The 23,406-nt window shown below is 36.4% G+C and overlaps 1 protein-coding gene across 1 annotated transcript; it reads left to right on the top strand.

The window, feature by feature from the left end:
- The first annotated feature begins 1,029 nt into the window (after positions 1-1,029).
- On the top strand, positions 1,030-2,147 carry LOC120086351 (N-terminal acetyltransferase A complex auxiliary subunit NAA15-like). The gene is made up of 5 exons (XM_039042963.1): positions 1,030-1,100; positions 1,318-1,450; positions 1,528-1,635; positions 1,714-1,845; positions 2,058-2,147. Exons 1-5 carry the CDS (start codon positions 1,030-1,032, stop codon positions 2,121-2,123), a joined length of 510 nt encoding a protein of 169 aa, XP_038898891.1. The 3' UTR covers positions 2,124-2,147.
- The last annotated feature ends 21,259 nt before the right edge of the window (positions 2,148-23,406 follow it).

Here is a 23,406-nt window from a genome sequence, read left to right as displayed (position 1 = left end):
ATACACTTTGCAAAGGAAAGTCAACCATCAAGTGTAAGAGGGCGTGACGATCGTGGACACTATGTCACTCAACATGATTAATCTAGGCGTAATAGAGGATCTTTATCCCGTCGTGAATAAAGAACATTGTACATATGATTAAATTTATTAATGAAATTCAATTATGAAAATGCACTTGCAGTCTACAACATATCCTAAAAAATCTTGAATATTATTTACAATAGACAAAAATTAATATCTATATTTTTGCATAAGTTTCTAACAACTTTAAACAAAAACAATAATTTGAAATAAAAATTTAATATTGAGTATATCAAATCAATCATAGCAATTTCTTAATCTCAAAATAACATTATTGTTTATACGGTTAAAAAACTAGTAATATTACTATCAAAAAAAAAAAAAAAAGATTAGTGAGATAGTTGATTTTAGGTAAGAATGATTTAGAGTTAAACAAATGAAATATTATTAACTTTAAAAAAACATAAGTAATGAAAGAGTTGGGTTTCGGGTTGTTAAAAGAATGAAAAAATAATAGCAAAAATATTTTATTATTTTATTATTTTTTTTAGAGATACATCTCTTCAAGAAACGCATCATTTAAATTTTTTTTTTAATGAATGCATCTATTCAAGAGATGCATTCAGTGTGGAAAAAAATTAATAAAATATTATCGAATACGTCCCTTGAAGAGATGCATTTGGATAGGGACAAAAAAAGACCCACTTTCCCCTAAATAAGTTTGAAACCTCCCATTTTTCTTAATTAACTTTCAAAACTCCACCTCAAATCGAAATAACCTGTTACTCCCCAAATAAGATGCCATGTACTGATATACATAATAATATGTCATTTCTATGAACTTGGACATGATGGCTAGAATGTGACTATCAAAATTTATTTCTTTCCGTTCATTTTTTTTTTATATGAATGTCTCTTTCAGTTCATTTAAATTTTACACACTTCAATGCTTTCATGTTAAGAAGTCTATGTCCTAGATCTGATGTTTTGTCGATTGAGGTTACAGAAATGTTTGCAAATAACGAAAGGTCACTTAAACGGGTAAAAGAAACATTTACACCACTTGGGAGCTGTGACAAGTATAGTCTCTACAAACTATCAAGAGATTTTTCTTTTGTTTGTTAGTGCTATCATTTTTGTATTCTTCCTTTTCCACTATTTTGAAGAAAGTTTACTTGGTTTCTTATCTTTCCCTCCTAGAAAAATGGAAAACTATTTCTGTAGTTTTTTTTTTTCTATGTGGTTTGCCTTCTCTTATTTTTTTGTTTTAACATTTTATTTTAATTTGAGATGCAGATGCTATATCAAATTATATGATTCTCCTCCAAAATCAAATACTGGAGAGGAAGATGATATGTCAAATTTGCTTCCTTATCAGAAAAAGAAGAGGAGGCAAAGACAAAGAAAGGCTGAAGAACGAGCTAAGAAAGTATTGTGACTTATTATTGTAGCTGTTGTTGGAGGTTCTCTCTCTGTTGATTTCTAATATATTCTGTTTCATGTTAGGAGGCAGATGTGAAAAATGAAGAAACAAATAATTGCGGTGTCTCAAAGTCGGGGAAACGTCATGTCAAACCTGTTGATACAGATCCACATGGTGAAAAGTTGGTGCAGGTTGTTCGCTGTCTGTGTTTATGTATGTGGGTGGGTCGGTTTGTGAAGCTCCATAAATTTCATTTCATTTTCATATAGGTTGAAGATCCATTACTGGAGGCTACAAAGTACTTGAAGTTACTTCAGAAGCATTCTCCCGATTCCTTGGACACACACGTACATTCTTTTGAAGTAAATATGAGAAAGCAGAAAATTTTGCTTGCCTTTCAGGTATGTGATACGTTTAAAATGCAGATCCTGGAATTCCCCCCGCTTCTCTTCAGAATAATTGCCCTAACTGCGGTATAGGAGAATTAATTAATTTTGCTGAGTGATCTTTTTGCGAAAATAATTGCTCCAGCTCTGCCTTAAACCTGCTATTCCTTCCTTTTGTTCACAATTTTATTTGAAATATTATAATTTTCGCTGCTTCTTTCCTGTAGGCTGTAAAACAGCTTCTAAGGTTGGATGCGGAATGTCACAATCGCACTTTTCGAACCTTCGCTTAGTGATTGTGTGGCACTTGTCCCCACCCACGAACAAGTCAACTAATTTGAATACGAACGTACACCGGGTGCCTTTTGCAACCTCCACCTCATTTTAGAGAAAATGGTTTTAGAAATCGGGTTTGGAGAAAAGGTTTTCACAAACAGTTTGATTGTAAGAATAGAGAAGAGAAAGATTATAGTAGACTAAAAAATTAGAAAGCAATAAGCAATAACAACAACTTTATAATATACTACTCCGGGTATGGGAAAGTGATGGTTAGTCTTATCCTCGTATAGTGCATTCTGAACAAAAACACATCCGCTACCATTGCATATGGAAATGGGCGAGCGGTCACTCACTAAGAAAAGTACATATAAACCCAACTACCTAGCAAAAGGAAATATATAGGATGAAAGCATAATAAAAAGAGGTGGAGGCGGTCATGCGGCCATGGTCAACACACCCTGGACAAGCATGACCGTGACACGGAACACCCAGATTCACATCGTTGTTTGGTATGTTGCATGTGATGTGAATAGTCTCATAGCTACTTGGAGGCTGTTTGGTTTTATTTCTTTCCTTTTCTTCTTCATTCATTTTTTTTCCGAATAATTTTAATTTTAAAAATAAAAAAACAAATCTTTATTTTTAAAATCAATATTTCAAAGTTACAGATAAACAAAGCTGCTGTTTAAATTTTTTAAGCACCCATGACAACCTCCAGCGAAGATCTTCCGGCTAAAAATCCCTTGAAGCTACTGTATTTCGTGCAAAAATGATGTTGGAACTCTCAGCCACCTTTTCAGGTAGTGTACCTTGGCTAGGTCCTTTTCGTATTTGATTCTGAAGGCTTTGGGATCTCGTCTCCATCATGCTCTGGACATCCCCTTTCAAGAAAGAAAAGCAAAATCCTTGGGCTAGAGCATCATTTGGGCCTTTTGTGGTTCATTTGGTTAGAAAGGAATTCATATCTTCACCGATAAAGAGCATGATACTCAATCTCTTCGCTTCTCTATTATCTACCTTCTTGGTGTAAATTGAGTTCTTCCTTTTTAAGAAAACTTTATCACACCTCATAGCCCATTGAAATAATTTTTTGTAATCCTCTTGATAGGATTTTCACACATGTTGTAATTTCATCCAATTAATGAATTATTTCCTAGAAAAAAGATAAAAGAAAAACACCACGAGGTTTAGAAAATGGAATGAAAAAGGAATTTGTATTTTTCTCGTAACTCATAGCCTCTTGTTCTAAGCCTCTTTCATCTCTCACCTTTTCCCTCCAACATCCCATCCCTCTCCCTAGGTTGTTATCCCTTTTTCCCTCCATGGTCGTTAGCCCTCCTCTCTATATTTCTGGCAACCCATTATTGACGAGATAGACAAGATGGTTTGGCTTAGTGGTTAATGAGGGCCAATGTGGATGGTAAAGGGTTGTCAACCCAGGGTGGCCACTTAAAAATTCAATATCCTAGGAGTTACTTTGACAAATATTGTGGGCAAGACACTTGTGAGAATAGTTGATGTGTGCACAAGCAAGTCTCTTTACACTCATGGATATTATTAATATATGTATATATATATATATATATAACTAGCCATCAACCTTCTCTAGTCTCTCTAAACCTCCTCTCTTTTTCCTTAAACATCTTGTATGTCTCTCAAAAATACAATTCAATCTATCATTTTGATATTATATTTTAAAATTTCAAAATTTACGACTAAACACCATTTTTCTTTCTGAATCTTGGATTCATCGTTCCAATTTTCATATTCTGCTACCACATGCGCTTTCAAATTCAAGTAATTTAGTAATAGATACTACACTTTTGTGTTGTATCTCTTATCTGGATCAACTTTTTTTTTTTTTTTCAAGAGAAAGAAAACAATATCTTATAAATAGATGTTTCATTGTGTCTGAAAGAGCTTATATTTGTGTTTTCTGTGTGTGCGTCTTTAACATGTTTTAATGTTTGTGGTTTGTTTAAAGCTTCTATGTATTTGTGCACAGATTAAGTTCTTCTGCAAGGTGGACTCAATGCTTGCTCCAACAACTGATGGCGAAAAACTTGTTTGGAGTGTCTTAGACGCAGAGCGTCTTCTGATCAGGTTTTAGAATTTCTTTGAGTTACACCTAATATTCATTCTATGGTTTACTCTAAATGGCTTTATCTACTCCCACTGCAGTCAAGTGCATGAAAGATCTTTGATGGAGGCGAATGAAGTTTTTCTTGAGAAACACAAAGGTTATCATCCACTCAACTCTAAACTTTCCTGATACAGTAATACTTTAAACAAAAAAGCCCACTCCCGGAAATACTACTACAATTTTCGAACATAATTCGTAACTCACCAAAGATTCCCTACAAAAATTGATTTTTGACTAAGAATAATTGTTTAAATGTTTGGAAAGAGTAACCCAAGGGGCCACTTCCTGTCGGCATGGTGCATAGCTTCATGATGTGCTTGGATTCTGATAAACTTGGCAAGTTTTCCTTATTTTATTAACAAAGAGGGAGAATTCGAGAGTTCCCTTTCTCTCTCATCAATCCCATAATGAGATTGTTACACCAAAATCATTCCTAACTTCTCATGGCCTCAATGGCCTTACAAATACTCCCCTCTTCACTTGTGAACCCCCCCATTTTCTTTCTTTCCTCACGTAACTAACAATATTCCTAGGGCCCTCATCATTTCATTACATTTTGCCTATCTCATTATCTACCCTCTCCTTGGTTTTCCTTCTTCATTCATTTACTTTTGTTACTAGGGGCCTATCATTACCCGTCCCCCAACGAGCCACCTTGTCCTCAAGGTGAAAATAAGGGAATTGGTCCTTAATGATGCTTGGAAGCTCCCATGTTGTGTCTGCTGCGTCGCCATTCTCCCAACGAATTAACACTTCTAACTGCTGGTCCTCGATGGGGGATGTGTGTAATCCAGGCAACTCAACTGGTTGCATTATGAAAGACAAGTCGACAGCCAATGTAAGAGGAATCGACACCCTCAGTAGGTTACAACCTGTGGCTTTGCGCAAAATAGATACATGGAAAACAGGGTGGATGCCTATCTTAGGTGGCAAGGCGATGGGATATGCCATCTTTCCTATGCAGTCAGTCACTTAGAATGGCCTACAAACCTTGGTGTGAGCTTAGGGTGTTTGTGACTCGATAAGGAAGATTGTCTATAAGGTTTGAGTTTGAGATACACCCAATCACCAACACTGAACTCAACATCTCGTCTTTTGCTATTAGCTGACTTTATCATCCATTGTTGTGCTTTGTGTAAGGATTCCTTGATTCTTGCCAACATGGTATCTCAGTCCCTTAACTGAACGTCCACCTCGTTGACTAGGCTAGTGCCGTGGGTGTACCCGAGCACCGGTGAGGGAGAGCAACCATATAGTATCTTAAAAGGGGTAACTTGGGTGGCTGTGGAATGATGTATTGTAGTTAATTCTGCCCAAGGTACCCATTTAGCCCACTGTTTGGGGTTGCTCATGGTGAAACACCTTAAGTATGTTTCTATTCCTCTATTCACCACCTCTGTTTGCCCATCCATCCATGGATGGTAGGCTGTACTTCGACACAATTGAGTTCCCAACATGTGAAAGAGTTCTTCCCAAAACAGGCTGGTAAAAATCTTGTCATGGTCAGAAACTATACTTCAGGGGTAGCCATGTAAGCGAACCACTTCCTTGACAAAAATCCCAGCCACCGAACGAGCAAAAAATGGGTGTTTGAGGGTGATGAAATGGGCATATTTGGATAAACGGTCCACGACCACCATGATAGTATCAAATCCTTTAGACTTTGAGAGTCCTTCAATAAAATCCATAGAGATGTCCATCCACACCCGGTCCGAAATAGGCAAAGCTTGTAAGAGGCCGACGGGAGATAATGTTAAGTACTTGGCTTGTTGACATACCCCACATTCGGCCACAAATTGCTGTACTTTCTACTTCATACCCTTCTAATACACTTCCTTGGATAATCTTTGATATGTTTTCTGGCTTCCTTGATGACCTCCCACCAGGCTATTATGAAACTTTTGTAGTAGAAGGGGAATGGTGGGTGAAGTAGCTGGTATCACAATCCGCCCTTTGTAGTATAAAAGCTCCCCCCGTAGGCTATACCCTGCTGGTGCCAGCTGACTATTCAACAAGGCCTGTCGGATTTCATTCAACTCACTATCACTGCATACCTGTTCAACAAAGACGGCAATATTTATTCCCTTCACAACGCTGAGCAGGCAGAGTTCACATGTAGTAGGCAATCGGGAAAGTCCATCTGCTGCAGAGTTCTCTGTCCCTCGCTTATATTCAATGCTGAATTCGTACCCCATGAGTTTGGCGATCTATCGTTGGTATTCCCCTGCAATCACCTTTTGATCTAGTAAAAACTTTAAACTCTTCTGATCCGTGCGGACTATGAAATGCCTTCCTAATAAATAAGGTCTCCATTTTTGTATTGCAAACACCATGGCCATAAGTTCTCGTTCATATACTGCCTTGAAGTGGTGGGTAGGAGGTAATGCTAGGCTAAAATATGCCAATGGTCGTTTATTTTGCATGAGGACAGCCTCCACTCTTACTCCTAAAGCATCTGTTTCCACAACGAAAGGTTCATCGAAGTTAGGTAATCCTAACACCGGTACAGACATCTTCTGCCTCCTTATTCCAACTAAAGTTCCCTTTCTTTATCAACTGAGTCAGCGGTAAAGCAATAGCACCATAATTGACCACGAACTTTTGGTAATAGCCTGTGAGACCAAGAAAGCCCCGTAGTTCCTTCACATTTCGTGGGGTAGGCCAACTGTTCATTGCCTTCAATTTGGTTGGATCAGCTGAGACCCCTTGTGCTGAGATAATGTGCCCCAGATACTTGATGCTCACGGCTCTAAATGGTACTTCTTCAAGTTTGCTACCAGCTAGTTTTTTACTAGAACTTCCAAGATAGTCGATAAGTGGGCAACATGCTCTGCTAATGTCTTACTATACATCAAGATATCATCAAAGAACACCAACGCAAAATGACGAAGGTATGGCTTGAGGATATCATTCATGATCACCTGGAAGATAGACAGAGCATTCCTCAGGCCAAAGAACGTCACCAGAAACTCCCAATGGCCTTCGAGCGTTCTAAATGTTGTTTTATGGACATCGCTTGGTTGTACTCGAATATGATGGTATCCTGATTTCAAGTCAAATTTCGAAAAAATTGTAGCGCCAAATAACTCTTCTAACAATTCATCAAAAATAGGGATAGGGTACTTATATGGAATCGTGGAATTGTTCAAAGCTCGGTAATCTACACAAAACGCCAACTTTCATCTTTCTTTTTTACTAACAGCACAGGACTGGAAAACGCACTTCGACTAGGCTAAATTATCCCTGCCATCAGCATCTCTTTTACCATCTTTTCTATCTCATCTTTTTTGGAATTGAGGGTAATGGTATGGCCTCACATTAATTAGTCCAGCTCCTAGTTGCAATTCAATGGCGTGGCCATGGATTCGAGCTGGAGGAAGTTCTGCTGGCGTTTGAAATACTGCCTCAAAATCTCGAAGCAGCTGTTGAATTTCATGAGGTATAGTAGATTGCCCCCCAATTGACTGGTCTTCATCTCCCGCGGTGGTGTCTCGATTCATATCCAGTGCATTCAACTCAATCAAAACTCCTTGGTCTCTTCCCTTCACTGCCTTTACCATTGATTTCAACGTATTTGACATTTAACTAGGCCTCGATCTCCTTGTAGCTGGACTATCCAATCCCCAACAGTGAATTCCATCGTCGATAACCTGTAGTAAAATGTAATCTGCCCCAAGGTTTCCAACCAAACCACCCCCAAAATGTAACGCCCGAATCCTTATACATTATGATCCGACCGCTACGACATGCATACTTAGACTTTTCTATCATGAGATGAGTTTTGGTAAAAATCTCAAAAGAACATATCTAAGATTTTATTAATTAGATAGAAAAACTATATAAAAGGTTTATTTATCAAAACACCAGGATCCATAAAACATTAGCGTGGTGGTACAAAATGCATGTAACTATAATAGTGAGTTTGATGGTTGGCCATTTGAACGACGTCCAATTCTGCCATCTACGTTGTGTCCTTACCTACAAAGTATGTAAAAATATAGGATGAGTATATAATATACCCAGTAAGTAGTTCTCACGTAGGGTAGTGACCAAATGCATAATCACAAGCAACATGTCATGAAAACATATGGTTGGGACCGAAAACGTATAATAACATATCGGTTATGCTTCCAACATAAATCTCTTCGCCCTGATAGGAAGATGAGAACCTAAGCAAAAACTAAGGGTGTATTTCACTTTGTTAAGAATCACATTGCTAACAAAGTGCAGGAAGCTCTCCGGCAAAGACTGTAGGAATATGCTAACCTGACTGACCTCATCGATAGTAGACCCATTCAACTCCGCCACATTGAAGTGAACCATCATGTTAAGCACATGTTCATGAACAAAGGTGCCTTTCTCCATTTTAGAGTTAAATATATACTTAAGAGCCTCGTGCTTGAGCCAAACATCCCCTACAGGGACTCCATGATCTCATGCGCTGAGACCATGGGTTCATGCTTCTTGGCCAAGACGTCATTAAGACTTGCCAAGATATAGACTAGAGCCTTCTCATTTGCCCGTGTCCATCGCTCTTATGCCTCTTGAACATTTTGAACGGAATTGAGAGCTGGAATAGGAGGATAGGCCTCCGTAAGACCAAACATGAGATCCTCAATTATTAGAATAGTTGTGATCATGTTTTTCCATGTTGAAAAATTATCGCTAGTAAGTTTCTTGGCGCTTAGCAAAGCTAACGTGGCTATAGCCATTTTCAAAAACTTGTTGCTGAAAAACGAACAAGCTTTTATAAGATTTTGCTAAACCACATTTTAACCAATTAATTTTAGCAAAATAATTTCCAAACACCCTAAATGTATAAGACTTGTATTTTGCATTGATGCCCCATCAAGGCAGAACAAACGTCACCGGTGGGGTGATCAGATGTCCCTTCACTAGGATGATACCTTTTCAACGATTAGGCAGAACAACTCTTGGAACTGAACCTAACAACCACCATTTATTTGGTCCAGAACTATTAACCTTTAACAATTCCGCATAAGTGTGACCCCTCGCTTTCGACGCCAGATTCCTGCCCTAATGAGCCCACCGTAGGGAAGAAGTAGATTAGGACAAAAGACTAAGTAACCTTATCCTCTTACAGGAGATCAAATAAAGAAACGTGCAAAACTGCCATCCTATAAGGGGACACTTCCAGGGTGCCTTAAGGCAATGCGGAGAAACATTATTCAATCCAACGAGGGAGACCGTGGGATATGCTTTTGCACTTCCCGCTCCCACTTACTATGAACACTCTCTCCATCTACCTTGATATTGACCTACCCAAACACTATTCTTTAGGGGGACACTCTAGGGTTCCACGAGGCCGAAGGTAGATCTCACGATGTGGACTATATAGAAGAAACGTGAAAGGTTTAAATGAAGCATCATATGCCTCAAGTACCTCCCATTGAATGTTCTACCTAGAGGTTCATTAACCTAAACAATCCGACTATTGATTTTAGTCTAAGTCATCTTTTTAAATCTGCCCATAAATAACTTTTGTCTATAAAATAAACAAGTTCAAGTAGACACATTTAAACACTTCAATGGACTTTCCTTAACTTGCAGTATGCATCAAATCTATCTAATTCACCTTTCCAGGTAGGTTCCCAGGTAGAGGTGTTACGTTTCCGTCAACTTAAATACCCCAACCAAGCCAGAACTCGCCTTAGACAAAAGGTCCCTTGTAGATAGATGTGCTACACTTTAACCTTTTATTAGTCAATTTAATCCTATTAAATGATTAAAAGATTAAAGCCTAAGGGTTATTAATCACATTAGAACCGTGATCTTAAGTCTATGTCATCCAAGTTTTAAATATTTTAAAACCATGAAATAAACCTAAGTGAGCATGCATGTTTTTCTTATTGCTTTTAGTTCTAATTTCTCTTTAACCTTTAAAAAGAAACAACTAAAATACATTGCATATAACTAGGTGTTTATAACGCTTATAAAGAAACCTATGTGTCATGCTTCATGCAATGTCCGGTCATTACTATACATAACTTTTATATATTAGTAAAAATCAAGCAAACATGCTTTCCATACAACCTTATACTATAACAATTATAATATAAAGATGATGCATGTCTATGCTTTTTATACATGCATAAATATAACTCTTGTATTATAGGATGCATGAGCATGCTCTTATGTAATTTAAATCATGCTTCTCTAAATTATAACATTTATAATTAAACAGATGATGCATGACCAATGCATAACCTAGGGTGGGATTTACTATATGTATATACCATATGACATATAATAAACATACATCTGATGTAATAAACCAAAGATTAATGGACTGGAATGAACCTTTACAAACCGGAATGAAATAATTCTATCTATTACATTTTTCATCGAACAAACCGGTTCACAGTCGAATCGAGTATTGAACCACCAAGTGAAGCTCCATCATTTAGTAAACGCCTAAGGTAAACGATCGCTTAGTACACAATGGACGATAGCGCGAAAATGCTAAACGATCGCTTAGACGACAACAAGGCTGCGAAGCCTAATCGTCTAGGCGATCACTTAACGTGACGAAAAGTAAACAATTTACCATGCGATTTGCTCCGCGATCGTTTAGTCAGGTACTAAGCGATAAAGCCTGCTGAGCTAAACGATCGTCTAGTGCGCGCGTGCATTAAATGATACCCAAGCATCCGATACTCAGCGATCGCCTACCCCATCGTCTACATGACCTGATCAACTCTTGACGTCTTCTTCCTCGAAGAACAGCAACCCTTGCTCTGAACTTCTTCATGAACAACTCAAAACTCAAACTGACATTGAATTACAGACTCAATAACAATTAATTATGCCAAAAAATGCAGGGACCTTTACAATTAACCGAAAATGTAAAAGAGTTAATCAAACTGAGGTTTCATCCCAAAAAACTCCATTAATCTGCACATCCAAAAACAATTTAACAATTAAGCTGCACTCACCGAGAATGTATACGCAATTCTTTGCATCAATGAAATTGGAATATCAGAAACCTAGCTTTGATACCAATTGAAGGAACTCTTAAACAAGAGTGCCTAGCGGAAGCGGATCTTTCCGATTTCATTGTGACAGAATCACACAAACATTCTAACATACATATATGCATTGTAAACATTAATTACTGACATGCTTTCACAATAAAAAAGAAAAAACCGAGTAAACGTACCAGTTGAAGACTTTTTTCAATTGAACTCGGTCCAGCGAAAGCGAACTTCTCTTGTTCTTACTCGTCCAACAAGCAATCGCCTAGCAGCACCATGGTCGTCTACACTATCAGCAGCGCACGAACACAAAGCAACTGAGGAAGACACAACCACTCGAAGCCCTCGGTATTCTCAGAATGAGAATCCAAAGGGTGGACTTTGATGGAATTGGTAAAGGGAAGGAGGAAAATTGATCGTGTAAAACGAACAAGCAAGTGGGAGAAAGGGATGACTATCGTATAGCCGGGTGCTTGTCATTTAGGTTGGGGTACACGATCGTGTAGATTTAGCTAAGCGATCGTTTAGTTTTTCTCGACGCGCTAAGAAATCGTATAGAAAATGTAAGCAATCATTTAGAAATCGCAAGCAATCGTTTAGTACGCGAGTGTGTGATCGTTTAGGAAGACGGACACTATCGTATAGGCTCGCAACATTAAGCGATCGTATACTTTCACACTATGAGCGAATTTTCGGATATCTTTCATGTATCTTGAAAAAATGAAAACTATTTTCATTTTATTCTTCAGTTATAAGAACTGAATTCGAACTTCCCACTTTCGCACGAATCCGGAGAAAAACGTGGCCAATTATCACATAAATGCCCAATTAATTAATTAATTAATATAATCATATTATATTCTTAACATATAGTTTGGTATCATATACCTACTATAGTGTTTTCTCCTCTACTTTATATAAATCATATTATATCCAGTTTCCTCCAAAATAATGTATGTCATACATTTAGTCAATCATATCATATATAATTAACCAGTTCAATTATATCATATATAATGGAACTCCCTCTTGTCAATTTGAACATTTCAAACTGATCTAAAAACTGATTCTCAACTTTTATCCAAGCCGCTAACGGGACTTTATGGACCTATGGCTCGAAGCTCCAACAGTACGTTAATATTTGACCAAACTCTTTAGCCATGAGATCCACCATCCGTTAACTGCCAGGTATTCCACTAAAGACCGACAGCTGAATTCTTCTTACCACAGATATATTTCTATGTCCATCAGATATAACCAATCATGAGTACGATAACCCTTCACAAATGCTCATAAGTACAACTGGGCCAAATTACCATTTTGCCCCTGTAGTTACATCTCACTCTTTAAGTACCACTGATCTCTCTAATGAACTATACAAAATAGTCCAACTATGTGTGAACACCTCTCGGGCCAAGAGAAGATGTGTGGCACCACATCGTTTAAGCCTTGGAATCAACCCTTAAGGGAGCTATCTATCTAGTTACCCCTACATCGAGGAAGGAGTGAATTCCATCTTGTGTAGCTGAGTTCCCAGCTCCCAAATCAGAAGAATCCCTAAAGTAGTAGGTTTCAGTCGGCGACCTGGCCATTCGCACCAATGCAAATCAAAGGACCACCCTCAATGGTAGGAGTTCCCAACTAATTCAGGATTGAGGTCATGTTACTATGGTCATCCTAGTGAAGTAAGGTCTCTGTCATGAACAGTATTATATAACGAGATGTTAACACTTCGTGGTCAGGTCTTATACAAACTCTTTGTATAGGACGTCCTCGTTCGCATGTCCCCTACACGAATGATCAGGATCAGACCATCTATGACAAGTCATGACACTTGTAACTATTCCCCAAAATGGGTCGCATCCGTAGCATTACCAGGATAAGGTTTCCCTCCTATATCCATATACTATAGACCATTTTGGTTGTCCCTTAAGACATGATCCACTTGTATGTCACCACAACATGCTTAAGTTACATAAAGATAACCAGGGATTTTAGGTATATTGGTTTGTGGTAAAGCAAATAAAACATTCAACTGAGCAAAATCAAGAAGTGAAGTAAAATATCATATATTATACATCACAAGCATTCATACAAACTATTTACAAACTACAGGACACGCGACTTTAGGGCATCAACCCCAACAAAACCACTCATTAGAGTCAATGAAAAGTTAACTAATAAAAGACATTAATGGTTAAATTTTTGGCTCCGCGCTTAAGTACAAACTAAAAAACCAAAATAAGAAACACAAGAATATGAGAAAAAAATTAATTGAAAACAAAAAAATAAGAAACACAAGAATTTACTTGAAAATAGCTAAAATTAGAGAAATATCACGACCGATTAGAAAAAAATTTACTATGTAAAAAATTGTTACAATCACCTCATCGATCCCAATTACAACAATACCCTCTCAAAACTTTTGTATCTCTCCCACCTTTTTGTCCACACTCACACTAGAGAATTAAAAAAACTAGAGTTATCATGCCCCATAAACTCATCTTATGTTAACTAGTTAAAGGTCACATGCGATACACATGGTTCAAAATCTTTAGAACATAAATTTTTAAATAAGCTGCATGTTCATAAAATCTAACTTCATCTTATTGTTCAACAAAATAAATTTTCAAATTTTCTTTATTTCATCACATCTCAATATTTTTTTTATGAAGAATAAACTTTTAATTTTCATTTAGAAGACTTTAAGTCCTCTAATAAAATAAAGTTTGAGAGAAAGAAAAACGAAATATATGTATTTATTATGTGAAGATGTGTAAGAAAGAGAGCATGTAATTATTATGTGAAGAAATGAATTTTAAATTTTAATTTACTAATTATTTGTCAATAAAAATTAAAGAAAAAACAAAGGATAGGAGACTGAAATATAAATTGTTTAAAAACTTAATGACAAATGGAGAATGTAAAATTAAATGGAAAAGAAAAAGAAAATACATGAAAGATATAATGGCAAAAGAAGAAAATACATTAAAAAAAAATCTACAAAAAAGTAGGAAATGATGGGAGAACAAAATAGGAATTATTGAAAGATATAATAACAAAAGAAGAAGATAAAATTAAATGAAAAAGAAAAGATATGAAATTGAAGATGTGAGTCTATCACTTCTTTGAATCGGAAAAAGAAAAGGTTTGTGATATTATGGTTTCTTTCAGGGAACTCTTCGATGGGTATCAGAGAATCATCGGTTATCGGTTGTAACAATCAAATACCTTAAAGAATATGGAGTAGATAAACATTTGCAATCTTTGTCTATGGTTATGAAAAACGACATCGTTTTGAATGGTAAAGAAGAAGATATCAAACTCCACCTCTCTATTCTCAATGATGGAATTCAACTTGTTCGAGCAACGACTCTTTAGACACCAAAATCCATTTAAAACTAATTACTTCTACCATAAATTCATTCAATCAAAATTTCAATTTACTATTATTATTTTTATAATTTTGTTATGCAGACTATTAAATTTTCAATTTTCTTCTCTAATCAGTCATTTATATGACTAGTTATGAGATCTAACATAAATGAGAAGGGAAATGTAACTTATGAATGAGTTTAAGCTCTCATTCATTAACTTATCAAGATTAATAAATGAGTGTGTAATCGAGAGATATTTAATTATATTTAATATTTATTCTCCATCTTATTGTTATTTTTTAAAAAATTTAATATCTAAGGAATGAATATTTAGTATACGATCTTGATACAACTGAACTATTTTCTTAGCTGCATTGCATCTTATAAATTATTATGCTTTTTTTAAAAAAAAAACATAAATAAATAAATAAAACAAACAAATTAGGTTAGCTTTCAACTTAGGTTACATTTTGAGTTCGTGAATTTATAATTATTATTATAAAAAAGATGTGACATAAATATATATTAAATTATGAGATTTTTTTTTTTTTTTTTTTTGACAATGTGTGTGGTGGAGGAATTTGTAAGCTCGAAGTTGATAGTGTAATATGTGTATCAGTTGAAATATCCACTTGGTATTATGTATTTTATTTTTTCATATTTTAGTTATATACATTATTTAAAGTGATTTTTACATAAAAAAAAAAACGATCTTTGGTCATATATTTTAAAAAATGTCTTTAATTTTGAATTTTTCCAGTAAAGGCTAAGTGTTATTTTTGGACAAAAATGTCATTTTCCTTTTTTTTTTTATATATATTTTCTTTTTAAAATTTGGCTTGGTTTTCTAAATTTATATAGAGTAAGTGTAGATGGGTTGAGTTGGGTGGGTTGAGAGTGATTTTTTTATCTAACTCGAAAATTTGGCAACATTCATTTTTCAATTTGTCGATTGTAATGTGTTTTGACGAGAAATTTTCAAACAGTTTTTATTTATTCGTCAATGGCTTTCATCAAAAGTGAGAGATCTATTGGTTTTGCAATGATGGTTCTTTTTCAATTTTTTTAATAGTGTAAATCATTATACTTTTATGGAAAGGTCTGTGACTTAGGGAACTCTTAATATAAATGAGCTTAGACTTTTATGGTAATTTTGTGAAACTCGAATTTTAATTTCCTTACTTAAGTAGGTAATTAAGAGAATTAACCAAGCATAAGGTAAATTCTATGTTGAAAAGGAGAAAATTCTAAGTGTTTGGATAGATTTTCCTTGAATAGTTTGGAGTTAAGACTTAACTAGTAGAAATTTGGCTAAGTCTGAAGTAAAAAAGGAACCATGTGTTGGATGTTATAAACATTAACAAACTAGATAAGCTAAGTTGGAAAGAGTTAAGCATTGAAGTCAAAGGCAACCATGCGCAGAGGTGGTGAGGTTTGGATGCAGGTTGGTCGAAGCACTGGCAAAAGGCATTGCCAAAAGTTGCTCATGTGTTGAGGTTGCATGAGCGAGAGCGGAGAGAGCGAGATAATAAGCGTAAGACGCTGAGTAGACGATCGTGTAGTTGTAGGCGGCACTAAGAGATGTGAAATGATGCGCTAGACGATAAGCGTAGAAGCTAAATGATAGCACTAGACGATAGCACTAAACAATAGCATTAAATGATAAGCAGGCGCTACACGATGAGCGTAGATGCTAGACGATGCATTAGGTGCAAGCGCTGAGCGATGACTACACGATGTGTGAAATCCAGATTTCTATTTTTCCTACTTAAGTAGGTGATTAAGGGAATTAACTAAGTGAAAGTTAAATCCTATGTTGAAGTGAAGGAAATTTCTAAGTATTGAATAGATTTTCCTTGAGTAGTTTGAGTTAATCCTTAAATGGTGAAATTTGGCTAAGTGTAAGGTCAAAAGGACCCATACGTTAAGTGACATTAATCCATAAGATGAGAAGGCAACCATGCGTTTATAAGGTTGGACGCATGATTGGCCGAAGTATTGGCAAGAGGCGTTGCAAGAGTTGCTCATGCATTGGGTATGTGTGAGTGAGAGCAGAGAAAGCGAGATGTTGAGCGCAAGACGATGGGCAGACGATCGTGTAACAACTGAGCAAAGCTACATGAAGAGGTAGATGATCGTTTAGTAAGTGAGCAGTGCTACACGAAGAGGTAGACGATCGAGCAGTGCTACACGAAAAGGTAGACGATTGTTTAGTAAGTAAGCAGCGCTACACGATGAGGTAGGCGAGGGCGCTGGATGATCGGGCTATATGATAGAAAAGGTACTACACGATCAGTGTAAGAGCTAGACGATAAGCGTGGAAGCTAGGCGATAGCGCTAAACGATAGTACTAGACGATAGCATTAAGCGTTAAACGATGACGCTAGGCGATGGCGCTACGCGATGGGCGTGTACGCTAGACGATAAGGTATTAGCGCTAAAAAATGGAGGTAAACGATGGGCTCGATAGCTAAATGATAGGCTATGCGCGAGATCAGCAACATTGTTGAGAGCGAGAGCAGTGAGATCAGCGAGAGCGAGAACGTTGAGAGCGAGATCGTTTAGAGTGAGATCGTTGAGAACGAGAGCGAGAGCGAGATCGTTGAGAGCGAGATAATTTGCTAAACGATTGAGCTACACGTTGGGCTGTTGAAGCTAGATGATAGAAGCAGGAACTAAACAATGGGGCGGTGCTGAGGACTATGTTATGCAAGATTGATGAACTAATTCGGACAAATGGCTGTACCGAGAGATGGGTAGACTTGAGTTAGTAGAAGTTGGACAAATTAAGTTTAATGCAAAGGAAGTATTATGCATGAGGAGGACAACTCAAGTAGGTATGTGGCATGGAAGTAGGTGAATGTCAAGGGAGTAGGTGGTGGCAAAACATGGTGCAAACACTTCAAGAGTAGGAGGTCTCTTGCATTGGAGGCTTGGTAAAGATGAGAAGGATCATTCCTTAAGCCTAAAAATACCACCACAAGCCTTCTTTTGAGTACATAATCCAAAATCCCCTTGAAATACAGTAGGAAGAGTGTTTAAGAGCAGTTTCGGAGATAGCTATGCGTTGGTCATGAAGTTCCAAGAGAAAGAGATGTTGTCGGACAACGAAGTCTGGAAGTAACATCAACTTTGGACAAAGATATATCCCAGAATACTTGTGCATTTGAAGTAATTCTAAAGCCACTTGAAAGCTCTGAGAGTCTAGTTTTCAGGGTAGGGCTTCCGGAGGAGAATATCTAAGGAATCGGGGTGGAGAATGAGAAAAAGATAGAAGGGTCGAGTTGTCAGGTAAGCTTGGGCCAGTCTTGATAGTTTGATGATTTCAGCCAAACCACGAAGAGTTATAAGCTAAGATTTTGAGGTAAGCTTCCTAATAAATTTTAGAGCATCTTTGTAGAAGGAAGTATCTCGAGATAAATCCTATAACTATGAGTAATATGAGATTTAATTTGAATCTAAAATTTAGGGTTCAAAAGAGGAGTCGAGAAGATCAAGGAACTTCAAAGAGAAAGATTCCTATCCTTACCAAGGTGAGTGGTACTTTCCTTAAGTCTTAAGCATATCTTTTAGAGTAAATTGTGTATGCTATGTTATGAATGAGTATCTATCATGAGAATGAGATTATGTGACCGGGATTGTCAGGGGGTCAATAGACCTAGTTTCTGAGCCCGAAAGCAAAACCTCACGGGATGGTCAGGGGACCGAGAGGTCTAGTTCCTGAGCCTGTGGGAGGATCCTCATCTTGGATGGTCAGAGGACCGGCGGGCCTAGCTTCTGAGCCCATGAGCGGGGAACTATGTGCACATAGGAGACATAGGAAACAAAGGGGAAACGCAAAAGAGTAAGCGTTTGTAATTAGTAACAGTTAACTATCTACCGTGTGTGTAGGTAGGCAACATACTCATTCTAAATAGTTATCAGTTTAGCAATCTACCATGCGTGTAGGTAGAGTTGAGAACAGACTCATTCAAAGCTGAGGTTTGAATGTAATCTCGTATTGATGATATGCTTGTTATTATGGGTTGAAATAGACTCTAGAAGTTGCTTACCACTCACTGAGCTTTGTAGCTCACGTTTTCCATGTTTTATGTCTTTTTCTTCTCAAGTAGTGAAAGGTGAGGAGTTCCAGGGTACTGCTAAGGTCAAGGTCTGCCTCAAGCCATACTTACACTTCCGGGGGGGTTTTACAGTTGTTTTTGTAAACTTTGTAGTTAAGTCTTGGAGTAGTATAAACATTACATAGTTGTAATAAAATGGGAATACTTAATCAATTGTTGTTTATCTCCTTAACTTAAAGTTTACTGAGAGTAAAGAGGTTCAGATGAATTGTAGATATCACAAAAGAGTGGTATCTGTGGTCCCTCACACCTCTCCTCGGGCTTAGGAGTGTGGGCTCGGGGCGGGGTGTGACACGATGAGCGTGAGTGCTACACGATAGATAGAGCACTAGACGATGGGCGTTGCGCGATAGACGGGGGGGATGGGCGATGGCTTTGCACGATAAGAAGACGCTACGCAATGGAGCTAAATGATAGGCGCAGGAGCTATGTGATAGGCTATGCACAAAATCATTGAGAGCGAGATTGTTGAGAGCAAGAGTCTACTAAACGATTGAGCTACACGATGGGACATAAGTGCTATGCGATGGGATGCAGGCACTAGACAATTGGCAACAACGAGATGGATGAATGTTAAGCGACAATAAGAGATTAGCTAAACGATAAGCTATACGATGATGCGTAAAAACTATAAGATGGTCGGGCATGATACGATGTACTACACGACAAGGATCTGAGAGCGATGGGCTGAAAAAGTTAACTGGACATATGGCGATCAAAGGAAATTCCTAGAGACCATGCAGATTGAGCTGGGCAAAGGAGAAAACATGCAAATCAGCTAAGTTAAGCTAGAAAAAGAGGAAGGAGACACTTCAAACAGGAGGTGGCAAGTTTGGGCGTTGGCAGATTGAAAGGAGAACCGCCTGGACATGCTTAAGGTGGAGGTGTCAAGCTAGGCATACAATGCCTATAAATAGAACAAAAGGCTTCATTTCAGTTCACAAAACATTTCTCTTATGAAAGATCTTATAAAAAGAAGTGAGTGAGATTAAATAAGAGAAATCCATGCGTTGAACGGAGGAAAAGCAATGCTAATCAGAGCGATGATCAAAATAGGGGCGTTGGGCGGAGCAGGGTGTATGAACAGACGCTTGAGCCAAGTTCAAACGAGGAGTTATTCCAAACTACTTGTGCAAATAAGGTGATTCTTGAACCAAAAGCTTCTAAATTGAGTATAGTTTTGGTATGAGGGCTGCTATGAGGAAATTCTAATTCTAGGGCTGTCAAATTTAAGGAAAACCGAGAGGTGTTCACCAGTGAGAAGATAGTTGCGCCGAGTAGAGTAAACTTGAGATTTCGAACTTTTGAGAGGGAATCTCAAGGCAAATCTTTGAGGTGAGCTAGTTAAGACATTTTTTAACATTTTCGTAGAATGAAATATCTTGAGATAAGGTCCGGAATGATGGGTATTTTAAGCTTGAAGTTGAATCTGAAATAGGATTCAATAGGAGATCAAGGGAAACCGGGTGAACTGGGAAGGAAAAGCAATTCCAGAAGATGACTATGAATGGTTTCTTATTTTAATCTTTTAGCATATTCTAAATTAATATGCTATTGTTTATGAATGAATGCTTATACCATGAGGTGAGCATAGGGTTGGGATAGTCAGGGGGTCAACGAACCTAGCGCCTGAGCCCAAGATGAGATCTCATAGGATAGTCAGGGGACCGAGAAGTTTAGTTTCTAAGCCTGTGGGGGAAACCTTGCATGGGATGGTCAAAGGGCCAACGAGCCTAGCTTCTGAGCCCATGAAAGGGAGGACTATGTGCACATAAGTTAATGAATGTTTATAGATGTGAAATATTAACTATCTACCATGTGTGTAGGTGGGTTTGTGAAATGCTTCATTCAAGATGGAGGTTTGCGTAGTAACCTCATGTTATGATGTTATAAGTTGAAATGACTTATAATTATGATTCCACTCACTGGGCTTCAAAAGCTCATGTTTTTCTTGTAGGCAGCAGAAGAGTCCATGTTGTAGGAAGTGGTCGAGGTCTGCCATAAGATAGAATTATTACTAGAAAAAAAGTTTATAGTCAGGTTGCATGTAGTAGAAGAGTCGAGGTTGTAGGAAGTGGTCGAGGTCTACCACAAGATAGAATTATTACTAGAAAAAAAGTTTGTAGTCAAGGTAGGGCTACGGTTGTAAAATATAGTTTAAAGCTTTCAAACTTGTTTCCTAAACAAAGTTGTGATTTCATTTATTCCATTAAGATTTCTGCTGCGATATTAAATGTTTGTAAAAGGAAACTACTAAAGAATGGGCAATAGGGTCCTTAAAGAGTGACATTTGTTGTCTTCATATCCCCTCTTAGGTAGGAGACGAAATCTGGGGTGTGACAAATCCATAGTCTTCTTTAACTATTTGTAAAATAGTATTTGCATACCAGTGAAAAGAGAAGGATGAACTTTTAAATTTACCAACAACTATTGCATGTGCCACGTTTTTCAAGAGAATTACTATTATTATTTTTTTAAAAAGGATTATTTAGGGAAGAAAATGTGCAATAATTATTTTTCAAGAAAAGATAAAAAATTATAATAATTTACTTATATCATATATTATAATTAAATTTACCTTCACTCATTAATTAAGTAAATAAAACAAAATAAAATAAAACAATTCCAAATTGATTGAGATACAAAACTCAACATCAACCTATGAAAACAATGAATTTTATAACATCTTAAAACTTAAAATTCATGAAAAATAACATTAAAGGTAATGGTAAAAGTTCAAATTATTAGAAACATAAAATGACCAAAAAAAAACTGAAAAAAAATTAAATCTCACTAAAGAAAAAAACTGAAAATAACATTATTGGTTAATGACAAAGTTTTAAATTATTAGAAAGGACAAAAAAAAAAAAAAAAAACAAAAATACCTCTTATAAATGGTAATTCTCTTCTCTCTTCCAATTCTCCATTTCTGTCATCAAATCTTCTTTTTGCAAAAAATATCATATGGTGACAGAAATATCTTCATCATATAATTGTAATTTTGGTTAGAAAACAAATTCAATTTTGAGAAAATAACAAAGATTTAGAGATAAAAATAGAGGTATTTTGTAGTTCAAAGGTCATCCCAAAATTTGTTTAGAAAAGCTCAAAACTTCTAACAGTATTATTGCTAAGTCCACCATTGCAAGTAAGAATAAAAATTTATTTCTTTTCCCAACACTTTTTGTTTATCTTTGTGAAAGATATAATAATCTATTGATTGATTGATTTTTTTCCCCTTTGACAGGTGAAGTTAGAAAAATTGATAGTTTTGAGCCTAGAAATCTTGACATAACTCATGGAAACTTAACGATGGTTTGGTTTATCAACGTCATTTCTTGGTCAAATCGTACAAGTCGAGACCTGATAAAAATATGACAATATTTTTCATCATCAACCACTTACAGGTTCGAGTTTGATTTTACATTTCTAATTGTATTTTTTGTATTGATAAAAGTGATTTTAAGAGATTTAAAGTAGTTTTTGGAATGATTTTAAAAGTGATAAAAGTGATTTTAAATGATTTAAAATAGTCTTTGGAATGATTTTAAAAGTCATAAAAGTGATCCGTGACCCTCTATTATTATTTTTTAAAATTTTTAATTTTTTTTTTTTGATTAAGAGTCATAACTAAACTACTTGAAAAGTTGTGGATTGGTGATAACAGGATTGGACACAATACCGAGAATGACTAAAAGGGGCCTACTATGGGTGGTTCATAATTGCAGGTGGTGGTGGACCAATATCCTTCTTGGTAATTTCATTATTTTTTCCCTTAAAATTTGCATAATTTAACAAGTACTTATTTCATTTAAAAAAATTATGGTATTTTGGCATTATATATCTATGTTTTTGTTTTTAAGGAATGGCGTTGTTCAACTACGAACATGGAGTTGTGTTCATGGAAAGAATAGTTATCGTCGAGATTTGATTATGCGTAACTATAAAACTGGTCAAGTCTTGATTCGTGCTACTAGTTAATTTGTTTGTTTGTATGTTTTTTTTCTTATTTTTTTTAGAAAAACCGTCAAATTTGATCATTAATTTATGTGTGTTTTGCATTTTCTATATTTTGATGAACAAAAACACAAGAAAATTATCAGTTTTATGATAAAATGAAGGAGGAAATGAATCCACGCTTCTTGGATAGTGATCCAATCATTGAAGAAAATAACATCATATCAACAAAACTAGACATGAATGTAAAGAATTGCAAATACACATCTTTAGTAGTAAATTTAAATACAATTTTCAAAATCCAAAATTTTATGCCCGTTTCATAACATTTTGTGAAACCCGGATTTCAATTTCCCTAATTAAGAAGGTAATTAAGAGAATTAACTAAGCATAAGGTAAATTCTATATTGAAAATGAGGAAATTCTAAGTGTTTGAATAGATTTTCCTTGAATAGTTTGGAGTTAAGCCTTAACTAGTAGAAATTTGGCTAAGTATGAAGTCAAAAAGGAACTATGCATTGGATGTTAGAAACATTAACGAATGAGATAGGCTAAGTTGAAAAGAGTTAAGCATTGAAGTCAAGGGCAACCATATGCAAAGATGGTAAGGTTTGGACGCAAGTTGGCTGAAGCATTGGCAAAAGGCATTGCCAAGGCTCATGCATTGAGGCTACGTGAGCGAGATAATAAGCATAAGACGCTGG

The sequence above is a fragment of the Benincasa hispida genome, chromosome 9 (assembly GCF_009727055.1).
Source record: "Benincasa hispida cultivar B227 chromosome 9, ASM972705v1, whole genome shotgun sequence".
Classification (NCBI taxonomy): Eukaryota; Viridiplantae; Streptophyta; class Magnoliopsida; order Cucurbitales; family Cucurbitaceae; genus Benincasa; species Benincasa hispida.
The sequence above is the reverse complement of the archived record's forward strand: the minus strand, read 5'-3'. Positions and strand labels throughout refer to the sequence as shown.

Excerpts from the sequence above, each read along its gene's own strand:
- LOC120086351 (XM_039042963.1), top strand. The coding sequence starts at position 1,030 with ATGTTTGCAAATAACGAAAGGTCACTTAAACGGGTAAAAGAAACATTT. Across the intron at positions 1,451-1,527 it reads CTGAAGAACGAGCTAAGAAA|GAGGCAGATGTGAAAAATGA; the intron begins GTATTGTGACTT and ends GTTTCATGTTAG. Across the intron at positions 1,846-2,057 it reads AAATTTTGCTTGCCTTTCAG|GCTGTAAAACAGCTTCTAAG; the intron begins GTATGTGATACG and ends TCTTTCCTGTAG.